Below are 11,234 nucleotides of genomic sequence, written 5' to 3' on the forward strand. Positions count from 1 at the left end.
ATACTTACTCCATATTCATGTATTTTATCTGTATTACAGTTCCTTTTTTATATTAACTATTTAATTAAACACTTTTATGCAAAATTAATTTTTGTGTGCACTTATACTAGCAAATTCTTAAATTATTTCTGGTAAACAATTACAGTTTGGAAACCACTGTTTAATTTTAGCCAGTTACTCCTTTGTAGCTTTATAAGTTTTGTTACACTTTAATATTAATTGTAAAATACCAACAATTTAATTAAATATTTTATTAAATATAAAATTCATTTATTATCGTTTAATTATTCTAACATTTTATTTAAATTTCAGTTTCGTTTATTATTCATTTTAGCAAATTTTTGTATTATTTCTTGTAAATACAGTTGGAAAACCACTGTAATTGTGAGAGATGACCATATGTCTCTTAGTTTTTAGCAAATTTTCCTTTTAATTCTTTTGGTTTAAACAAATTTTGTATTTTAGTTTAATTTTCCTTGTTTAAACTGTTAATTTAATAATATAATTATTTAAAATTTATTTTCTATTACTTATTTATATGGTGTTTTTAATAATTCTAGGAAATTTGTTTATTTAGCTTGGTAAACATTGAATAGTTTGGGAGTAACTGTTCGTTTATAATAAATAACAGCTTTTTTTATTCAATGTTTACATTTTTGCAGTGATGACAACTATTTTATATTATCAAATATGACAGAAAGCGCTAATTTCATTAAATAATTGAAATTGAATCAATTCTTCGCACCATCTACTTTTTGCTATAAAAAGCCGAAATCGACTCGTTGGTCGGAAAAAAGTCGAAATCGATTAACGAAAAATATAATAAATATAGAAACCAAACATTTTAAAAAGTCAAAAATAGTCGAAGAAAAGTCTATAAAATAAAAAAAAGTCGACTTTTCATAAATTACCAATAGTCGACTATTAAATTTTTTTTTTATTTAAAAAATCGAAAAAACGTCGAAATTTATAGATATTTTGTTAAATACATGTCCCATTAACCCCAATTAACAATAAAAATATAACTTAAAGTTAGAACTAACTATAGGTTATAATTTAAAAAAAATATGAATCAACAAGTAAGAGTGATCTCAAATACCCTTTACAAAAACATACTTTAAGTAAAATAATGAAAACAATTTTTGTTGAAAAATAGGTCAAAAAATCGAGTTGAAAAATGACTTATATCTCAGTAATTTTTCAATATTTAAAATCCAGAAAATTGGTCCACAAATGGCTTAGAATAAACATTCGTTTAATTTTTCTTAAATTTTTAATTAAATTGTGAAATTTAATTAAGAAAACAATAAATTTTAAGAAAAATATGAATATTTAACAATAAAATATCTTGAACGCTAACATGTAAACAAGAAATGTAATGTTCCAAATGATTTCTAAACAAAACGAATAAATTTCTTATTTTAAATTTGAAAAATGTTAATACTCAGTATTATTATCTGGAAATACCTTAAATATTATACATATTTCATTGCAAACAACAACAACAGTTTGAGAATCACTGCTGTAAAACAAAAATTTGAGCTTTTTTTTCATTATTTACCATTTTACACACTCTTACAAAAATTCTCCCACTCTTTCTCTTACACAATTTTCTAGCAAAATTTACGCTCTCTTTCGAATACCTTTATTTTTTGACATTTTTCATTTCAGTTGTTTTTTTCAAGTGCTTTCATTAAGTTGTGTGTTGTTGTTGTTGTGACTGCTAAAAAGAACCACAGAATTGTGTAAAATAAAATTTACACAAATTCATTCAATAAATATTTAACACTTACGCGTTATTACTTACATACTATATTATAATTGTTTTATAATATATATTAAAAAAGTTTAGCAGTAATTAATGCTGAAAAAAGTTTGCCACAACATGTTTAAGCAGACATCTACAAATTTATTAGAACAAAAAGCCGACAAGGTGACCCAATGGTTGGATTCCTTTGATGCCGTTCTTACAGACTGTGATGGTAATTAATAATAAATTTTTATTTATTGTGTCTGTTCAATATTAATTATTGTCTATAAATAATGTGCTGCAATATATTAAATTGCATAATTTCATTTATTAAATTTAGGAATTTATGTTGAAGTGAAAATGGTTTTAGGATGTTTGCAATGTCAATAATTGGGTTGTGTTTTTTTTTGTTGCTTTTTTCTTTTTTTGTTGTGTCTGCTTCTCATTCTTTGTTAATGACCTTAATGACAGCGTTCATGGAGATGAGCTATGGTCGGTCGAGTGAGAGAGATAGAAAGGTTTGTCAAACTTCCAAAAAAAAGGAACTGATAGGACTAAATGGCAAAAATCATAGAAAAATACGAATTAATGGGGGTATATTTATGAAATTTAGACGAATACACTGGTAATACCGTTAATGTTAACTGTGACTTACAACTCTACTGTTACTATTTATATACACAGCGCCATTTTCTAGAAGTCTCATGAAGAATCCAACGGATATACTAGAAAGAGCTTTTAAAGCTGCTTGTCAGAAGTCGCACGTTATTATACGAAAATTTCCGAAACAAATTCTGCATTAGTGTGACTGACAACCGCTAAAATTTTCTAAAGAAATTCATTCATATTTGAAAATATTAAATATCCACATCATTTATTCTATTTTTATTTAAAAACTTATACACTTTTTATCAAGAAAACTTAATTAATCTATATTTTCCTTTTAATTTCCAGGCGTCCTTTGGGTATATGGCAGTGTCATTGATGGCTCCGTTGAGGTAATGAATCGCTTTAAAGAAATGGGCAAGAAAATATTCTTTTGCACTAACAATTCCACAAAGACACGCAATGAACTGTTAGTGAAGGCCGTAGATATGGGTTTTAATATCACCGAAGAGGAAATTATCTCAACGGCACACTCTGGAGCAGCCTATTTAAAAAGTTTAAATTTCAATAAAAAAGTATATGTCATTGGTTCGGAGGGCATAACCAAAGAGCTGGATTCTGTGGGTATAGAACACAATACTGTGGGCGCAGATCCAATGAAAGGCACATTGGCGGATTATATTTCCAAGCACCTGAAGTTGGATGAAAATGTGGGCGCTGTAATGGTGGGCTTTGATGAGCATTTCAGTTTTCCAAAAATGACACAAGCCGCTTCTTATCTAAGTAATCCTGAGTGTATGTTTATAGCCACCAATACAGATGAACGTTTTCCCATGCCTAATATGGTGATACCAGGCACTGGTAGTTTTGTAAGGGCCATAGAGACGTGTGCGGAGAGAAAGGCATTGGTTATAGGTAAACCCAATAAAGAGATATGTGAACATCTTATCAAAGACGGCACCATAAATCCCGCAAGAACTCTAATGATAGGTGACAGGTGAGAAATTTATTTCAATCTAGGCTTAATGATATTATTAAAATATTTATTTAATTTATTTTAATTATAGATGTAATACTGATATCTTGTTGGGCTTTAATTGTGGCTTCCAAACTTTATTGGTGGGTACGGGCATTCATCAGTTGAATGATGTGGATGCCTGGAAAAAATCCAATGATCCGGAATTGCTTAAACTTATACCAGATGTGTATTTACCCAAACTTGGTGACTTACTGCCTCATATGTGAATTTCTCTATTAACTCAACTCTCTTAACTCTAAGACTTGTCATTTTGACATCTGTTTTTTTTTTATTTTTAACAAGAATTTCTATTTCATACATACCCCCCTCTATATAATCTAGCCAATAATGATGCTTTTTGTTAATGTACAATTTGTGTTGTTAGAATTACGAAATTACAAGAAAACAAAATAAATCATAGAAATTGTAAAGATTTTTACATTATAATTACAAATGAGTTAAAGTTATTGTGTGCAGAATGTAGGGGTATTAGTTCTTTGTCAAGAATTGTGAGTCAGCTGTTGGTGAAAGCTTTTTCTGCTCAACTCTTTTAATAAAGAGAGGGTTGGATACAGAAAAATATGTGTGCAATTGAAAGAGAGTAGAAATAAAAACGTGTTTATTTTAGTGTTGTCAAGGCAATGTTGGGTGTATTAAAGTTAAGGGCTGATAAAGAATTTTAAGTGCTTTTTTTTAATTTTCAAAATCATTTTATAGGAAATTTGTATTTTTTTTATCGCAAGTAAGAGAGCTATATTCAACTGTTACGAATCTTATATAGCTTTCAACAAAGTATACTTTATGATAAAGATTGAAAACAATTTTTGGATAAAAAAAGTTAAAAAAAAACTTTATTTGTTAAAAAAATGTTTGTGCTAGAATTACAAAATAACAGGAAAACAAAGTAAACCATAGAAATTGTAAAGATTTTTATGTTTTAATTACAAATGAGCTAAAAACTCAAGTGTGCAGAATGTAGGGTATTGTTTTTTTTTGTCAAGAATTGTTGACAAAAGCTTTTTCTGCACAACTCTCTTATTAAAGAGAGTGTTGGATACAGAAAAATATGACTGAAATTGAAAGAGAGTAGAAATAAAAAACATGTGTTTATTTTAGTGTTGCCAAGGCAGCGGTATTGAAGTTAAGGGCAGATTAATTAATTAAATTTAAAATTTTTTTCTGGTGGAGAAAAATTTAGCTAAAAAAACTTTTTTGTAAAAAAACTAGTTTCAGATAAAAAAAAAAAAATTTGGTGGAAAAATTTCATTAAATTGTCCTTAACTCTTTTCAATAAAATGTCTTAAACTATTGCTCACAGATTATTACAGATAAGAGACCATTGACAGCTGTCAAACAAGTAATTTCGAACCGTATGGTTTTGTTTACATTTTTTTTTTAACAATTTTTCCAATTCCGGCATTAAGGCAGATCTTAGAGCGAGAGAAAAAATAAAATGTAGTAAAAAATCGATGAGTGTGTGTGACGAGATATAGAAAGATAAATTTATATGTTTGTCCCTCTTTTAAATCTACCGTGGTTTATTATACATTTTCTTTTGTTAATTTTTCGTAATTTTTTTTTGTATGCCTCCGCCATGTTGCTAAAAACAGCTGATTCGGGTCTATTTTAGTCTATGCTATTGCTCCAATAAATGTATTTTGCTAGTGTAGAAAACTGAAAATAAAAAATTTAAGCCAAAAATCGTTATTTTTGAAGCAAAAATCGTCACATTGCTACTTTTGAGTTAAAAAATCGGCAAAATGCCGATAAATCCTCAAATCTGGCCCTCCTGACTCCGGCAACTCTGTGTTTTCTTTCATTTAAAAGAGAGTAAATTTGTATTTCTCTTTATCGCTATAGTTTGAGGACAACTGCTTTATTTTATTACTGAAATTTCAAAACTGTTACCAATTTCTGCTGTTATTTTCTTTATTAAAGCAGAATTAAAAAGAAAAATGTTTAAAAATTCAATATTTTCTATAAAGAAAACTATAAATTGTTGGAAATTTTACCAAATTCTACCAAAACGTCAATGTTGCTCTGCCAGCTACCAAAAATTCAAGCATAGTTTTACAGACTTGAGATGTCTGGCAAAGAATGAAGTCCAGGATTTATTCCAAAGCTGGGAAAGCATAATAAGCGATGCAGATGGCTAGTATTAATTAAAATTCATTAATATTTATAATAATTTAATAAATTTCCAGGAGTTTTATGGCTTAATGATGAGCCCATTAAAGGTAGCGTGGAAACCTTTAATTGGTTACAGGATCAACACAAAAATTGCTATATAGTAACCAATAATTCTACAAGAACCCGTGAGAATTTAAAAGAAAAAGCTTGTTCTATGGGCTTGGAAGTAGCAGAGCAACAAATAATTACTACCACATACAGTACGGCCAAATATTTGGAAAAGTTAAAGTTTAATAAGCAGGCCTATGTTATAGGCACTCAAGGACTGGCCCAAGAGTTGCAGAACTTAAAACTAAAACACCTAGCAATAGAAAGGGAACCCATGATAGGTTCCACCAAAGATTTAAGAGATAATCTAAAACTTGAACAGGATGTGGGAGCAGTTATAGTGGGCTTTGATGAGTTTTTCAGTTTTCCCAAACTAACCAAAGCCTTTTGCTATCTTAATGATCCCCAGTGTTTATTTATAGCCACTAATACTGATGATCAGGGACCTACACCCACAATTATGCTGCCTGGAACGGGATGTTTTGTAAAGGCCATAGAAACCTGTAGCAAACGCTTAGCCACTGTAATAGGAAAACCAAATGCTGAATTTATCAAACCTTTCATAAAAAATGGTTGCATAAAACCCTTAACAACATTAATGATAGGAGATCGGTAAGCAAATCCCAGATAAATGAAAAAACTAAATTAATTTTCCTTTAAAAAAAACACAAGAGGTTCCACCGACATGCTATTTGGTTACAATTGTGGCTTCTACACACTGTTTGTCTCCACTGGCGTTGATACTCTGGCAGATATTAAACAATGGCAAGCAGCTGATAATTGTGAATTACGAAAACAAATACCGGATTTTTATCTACCAAAATTGGGAGATTTAATTGAAATTTTAAATGAGTGAATTTCATAGTACTTTAAAAACAAATTTTTGTTTAAAGCTTTAAAAGAGAGACCAACAAATTTATAAACTCTTTTGATAAGAATATGATCATTATTAAAATAAATTTATATATTATTCAATAACAAATCAAATGTACAATAGTTTGAGAGTTAAGGTCAGGAAAGTTAGACGTAAAAGCTTTGCTAACATTAAAAAGGTTTGTACAATTTAATTTATATTAACAATTCTTTAATTTATTAATAAATGAAAGTAATTTTTTTTAGATTTTAAAAGATTATTTGGTAAACAGTATGATTAACCCCATAAATATAAAAAATCTGGAGAAAAAGGCCTTTAAAGAATGGCTGGATTCGTTTGATACTATTTTAACGGATTGTGATGGTAAATTTAAAAGGTTAAGAGAAGGCCGATCTTATAGAAATTGTGTCCCAATTTCTTTAAGTAAGAAATTTTTGTGCTAGAGACTCGGGGTCAAAATTTCTTTAAGACATTTTTGTGCTAGAGACTCTGGCATACAATTTCTTTAAGAGCCAGAGATTCTGGCATACAATTTCTTTAATAAATTGTTGGGCCAGAGACTCTGGCATAGAATTTCTTTAAGAAATTTTTGTGCCAGAGACTCTGGGTCACAATTTCTTTAAGAAATCGTTATGCCAGAGGCTTTGGGACAAAATTTCTTTAAGAAATTTTTGTGACAGAGACTCTGGGACACAATTTCCATAAGAAAGAGACTTTGGGACACAATTTCTTTAAGAAATTTTTGTGACAGAGACTGTCGAACACAATTTTCATAAGAAAGAGACTTTGGGACACAATTTCTTTAAGACATTTTTGTGCCAGAGACCTGGGCACAATTTCTTTAAGAAATCGTTAAGCCAGAGGCTTTGGGACAAAATTTCTTTAAGAAATTTTTGTGACAGAGACTCTGGGACACAATTTCTTTAAGACATTTTTGTGACAGAGACTGTGGGACACAATTTCCATAAGAAAGAGACTTTGGGACACAATTTCTTTAAGAAATTTTTGTGGCAGAGACTCTGGGGCACAATTTCTTTAAGAAATCGTTATGCCAGAGGCTTTGGGACAAAATTTCTTTAATAAATTTTTGTGCCAGAAACTCTGGGACACAATTTCTTTAAGAAATTTTTGTGACAGAGACTCTGGGACATAATTTCTTTAAGCAATTTTTGTGACAAGGACTGTGGGACACAATTTCCATAAGAAAGAGACTTTGGGACACAATTTCTTTAAGACATTTTTGTGACAGAGACTGTGGGACACAATTTCTTTAAGAAATCGTTATGCCAGAGGCTTTGGGACAAAATTTCTTCAATAAATTTTTGTGCCAGAAACTCTGGCATACAATTTCTTTAAGAAATTTTTGTGGCAGAGACTCTGAGACACAATTTCTTTAAGAAATTTAATTCTGGGATACAATTTATTTATGAAATCTTTAAGAAAGAGACCCTGGGATACAATTTATTTAAGAAACCTTTGAACCAGAGACTCTGGGTCATAAATTCTTTAAACAAATTTTGTGCCAGAGATTGTGGCATAGAATTTTTGAGTAAAATTTTTGGTTTAAGATTTATTTTATAGAAAAATCCTTAAATTTCCCTTTTATTTCCAGCTGTATTATGGCACGACGATAACGTCATACCCCAAGTACCCGACACCATAAACCGCCTGAAATCTTTGGACAAAAATATCTATTTCGTTACCAACAATGGCACTAAAACCCGTCATTATCTATGGCTTAAAGCCGCCAAAATGAATTTTCATATAGATGAGAACCACATCATAGCACCCACATTTTCCATAGCCGAATATCTGCAGCAAAATTTACCCGCCGGCGAAAGAGTCTATGTTATTGGTAGTCCAGCTTTAGCCCAAGAATTGAACAATTTAAATATAAAAAATATGGGTATGGGTGAGGATTTGGTGCAAGGCGTTTGGGTTGATATGCTGAAGGATGTTAAGAGAGAGACCAACAGTGAAAAAGTGGGAGCTTTGGTTGTAGGTTTCGATGAACATTTTAGTTTTGTTAAAATGTTAAAGGCTAGCAATATTATGGGCACTAATCCAGATTGTCTGTTTTTGGCTACAAATGCCGATGCTGTGCATAGATATCCGGGTTTCGCTATGCCGGGAACCGGGGCAATTGTAAAGACTCTAGAGACTTGTTTGGGTTGTGAGGCTATGATGATGGGTAAACCTAATCCTTTAATATGTGAGAATTTGATTAAATCTGGAGCTGTAGATCCAACAAGGACTTTAATGATAGGGGATAGGTATGTATGAATATATTTTGATTTAGAATTTTAATTTAATATAATCATTTTTATTTATAGTGCTAAAATTGATGTGTTATTCGGCAAGAATTGTGGCTTCCAAACGCTTTTGGTGGGCACGGGAAATGATAAATGGTGTAAGGTCCAGGAATTGGTAAAAAATAATGAAGAGGAATTTATTCCAAATTATTATTTAGATTCTTTAGGTGATTTGTTAACATTTTTAGGTTAGATTTTCGGATTTTTTTTTAATAAACGAGCACTATTTAAAAATATATTAAAAAATTGTTGGAACAAATTTTGGGAATTTTTGAAAAGTTTTTGGGAATTAAAAAATTGTTGCTGGGGAACTACAAAAACAATAATTAAATATGTTTCAAATAAATCTTTTGTTGTTTTACATTAAATCATATTGAAATATATATGATAAATTGAAGTAAAATAAATGAGGGGATTTTTGAAATTTTTTTGCGAATTTAAAATTTTAGCCGGGGATAGCTAGAAAGCAGCAACATGGTGTGAAATTACACTAACTTATAATAAAAATTTAGAAAATATTAAAAATTTTATAAAAAAATATTTTGGGATTTTTTTAAAAGTTTTTGGGAATTCATAATTTTTGCTGGGGAAATACAAAAACAATAATTAAATATGTTATAACTATATCTTTTGTTGTTTTGCATTAAAATATATATGATAAATTGAAGTAAAATAAATGAGGGAATTTTTTAAAAGTTTTTGGGAATTTAAAATTTTCGCTGGGGAAGCAAAAAACAGTCACGTGATGGAAATCACACTAACTTACATATAGATTTAGATTTTTCTTTAAAAAGTTGCTAAACCAACCAGGAATTTAAAATTTTTGTTTGAAACTTTAAAAAAACGAGTAATAATTTAAAAAATATTCTAAAATTTATAAAAAAAAATTTGGGATTTTTTAAAAAGTTTTTGGGAATTCATAATTTTTGCTGGGGAAACACAAAAACAGTAATTAAATATTTTATAAATATATATTATGTTGTTTTTCATTAAATTACATTAAAATATATAATAAATTGAAGTAAAAACATTTTGGGGATTTTTAAAAAGTTTTTGGGAATTCATAATTTTTGCTGGGAAAACACAAAAACAGTAATTAAATATTTTATAAATATATATTATGTTGTTTTTCATTAAATTACATTAAAATATATGATAAATTGAAGTAAGAAATTTTGGTGATTTTGAAAAAGTTTTTGGGAATTTAAAATTTTTGCTGGGGAAACACAAAAACAATAATTAAATATGTTTCCAGTATATCTTTTTTTGTTTACATTAAAATATATAATAAATTGAAGTAAAAACATTTTGGGGATTTTTGAAAAGTTTTTGGGAATTCAAATTTTTAGCTGGGGAAGCATGACAACAGCAACATGGTATGAAATCACACTAATTTATAATAATAATTTAGAAAATATTAAAAAAATGTTGGGATATTTTGAAAAGTTTTTGGGAATTTTTTATTTTTGCTGGGGAAATTTTTTGGGAATTAAAAAATTTTTGCTGAGGAAAACAAAAATAATTCTTAAATATGTTTCAAATATATATTTTGTTGTTACCTAAAAATATATATGAAAAATTTAATTAAGAAATTTTGGGGATTTTTGAAAAGTTTTTGGGAATTTAAAATTTTAGCTGGGGAAGCAAAAAAACAGCAACGTGTTATGAAATCACAATAACTTATAATAATAATTTAGAAATTTTGGGATTTTTTTAAAAATGTTTGGGAATTTAAAAAAAATATATTTTTTTATGTATTTTTTAAATTAAAAATCATGCTTAGAACATATTTTTGATAACCAAGTTATTTGCTTATGAAAGCTTTATTTGAAAGCTTTTAAACTTAATTTCAACTTAACTGAAGCTTTTGACCTTTATTACCCAAATTTACATACATATTAAACAAATTATTGAGGTTTATTTAAATTTTCTTTATTTTAAAGCAAAATAATGTTTAACTTAACATTTTTGTTAATTTATCTCTCAAAAGCTTTCAACCTAAATCAGTTATTCTGTAGAGCTTGTGTTATTTTTAAAATAATTTTAATTAAAAATAATATTTTATTTTTTACAAAAGCTTTTAAATATTTAAAGTTTTTTTGTAAAGCATTTTTTAAGAACTTAATTCTGAAAGTATGTATAGCTTAAAACAGTTGTTATATTAATTTTTTTGATTTTTCTTTGAAAGCTTTTTATTCAAAGATGCAAGCTTTTTGTACAACTCTTCTTAAATCAACTTAGATTTAACTTAAAACAATATATTAATAAGTTTAAACGTTTTTTCATTTAAAAGCTTTTTTAAATCAACTAAATTTGCATATAGTTTTGTATAAAATTATATTTATTTATTAATTTATCTGAATTTTTTGAAAGCTTTTCATATAATTAAGCTTTTGATAGAGTTTTAATTAACCAATTAACTTAATTTTAACATAG

General features: G+C 28.3%; 3 protein-coding genes across 3 annotated transcripts; all 3 read left to right on the plus strand.

Moving 5' to 3' along the window:
* The first annotated feature begins 1,728 nt into the window (after nucleotides 1-1,728).
* LOC135953456 (glycerol-3-phosphate phosphatase) lies at nucleotides 1,729-3,828 on the plus strand. Its single transcript, XM_065503364.1, has 3 exons — nucleotides 1,729-1,982; nucleotides 2,705-3,353; nucleotides 3,424-3,828. Exons 1-3 carry the CDS (start codon nucleotides 1,862-1,864, stop codon nucleotides 3,599-3,601), a joined length of 948 nt encoding a protein of 315 aa, XP_065359436.1. The 5' UTR covers nucleotides 1,729-1,861; the 3' UTR covers nucleotides 3,602-3,828.
* A 1,694-nt stretch (nucleotides 3,829-5,522) lies between these two features.
* On the plus strand, nucleotides 5,523-6,515 carry LOC135955735 (glycerol-3-phosphate phosphatase-like). Its single transcript, XM_065506093.1, has 3 exons — nucleotides 5,523-5,529; nucleotides 5,579-6,224; nucleotides 6,285-6,515. Exons 1-3 carry the CDS (start codon nucleotides 5,523-5,525, stop codon nucleotides 6,466-6,468), a joined length of 837 nt encoding a protein of 278 aa, XP_065362165.1. The 3' UTR covers nucleotides 6,469-6,515.
* An 83-nt stretch (nucleotides 6,516-6,598) lies between these two features.
* Nucleotides 6,599-9,013, plus strand: LOC135955736 (glycerol-3-phosphate phosphatase-like). Its single transcript, XM_065506094.1, has 4 exons — nucleotides 6,599-6,664; nucleotides 6,732-6,849; nucleotides 8,099-8,759; nucleotides 8,820-9,013. Exons 1-4 carry the CDS (start codon nucleotides 6,599-6,601, stop codon nucleotides 8,989-8,991), a joined length of 1,017 nt encoding a protein of 338 aa, XP_065362166.1. The 3' UTR covers nucleotides 8,992-9,013.
* The last annotated feature ends 2,221 nt before the right edge of the window (nucleotides 9,014-11,234 follow it).

This window comes from Calliphora vicina, chromosome 3 (genome assembly GCF_958450345.1).
Source record: "Calliphora vicina chromosome 3, idCalVici1.1, whole genome shotgun sequence".
NCBI classification, from domain to species: domain Eukaryota; kingdom Metazoa; phylum Arthropoda; class Insecta; order Diptera; family Calliphoridae; genus Calliphora; species Calliphora vicina.

Excerpts from the sequence above, each read along its gene's own strand:
- LOC135955736 (XM_065506094.1), top strand. The coding sequence starts at position 6,599 with ATGTACAATAGTTTGAGAGTTAAGGTCAGGAAAGTTAGACGTAAAAGC. Across the intron at positions 6,850-8,098 it reads TATTTTAACGGATTGTGATG|CTGTATTATGGCACGACGAT; the intron begins GTAAATTTAAAA and ends TTTTATTTCCAG. Across the intron at positions 8,760-8,819 it reads ACTTTAATGATAGGGGATAG|TGCTAAAATTGATGTGTTAT; the intron begins GTATGTATGAAT and ends TTTTATTTATAG.
- LOC135953456 (XM_065503364.1), top strand. The coding sequence starts at position 1,862 with ATGCTGAAAAAAGTTTGCCACAACATGTTTAAGCAGACATCTACAAAT. Across the intron at positions 1,983-2,704 it reads CGTTCTTACAGACTGTGATG|GCGTCCTTTGGGTATATGGC; the intron begins GTAATTAATAAT and ends TTTAATTTCCAG. Across the intron at positions 3,354-3,423 it reads ACTCTAATGATAGGTGACAG|ATGTAATACTGATATCTTGT; the intron begins GTGAGAAATTTA and ends TTTTAATTATAG.
- LOC135955735 (XM_065506093.1), top strand. Across the intron at positions 6,225-6,284 it reads ACATTAATGATAGGAGATCG|AGGTTCCACCGACATGCTAT; the intron begins GTAAGCAAATCC and ends AAAAAACACAAG.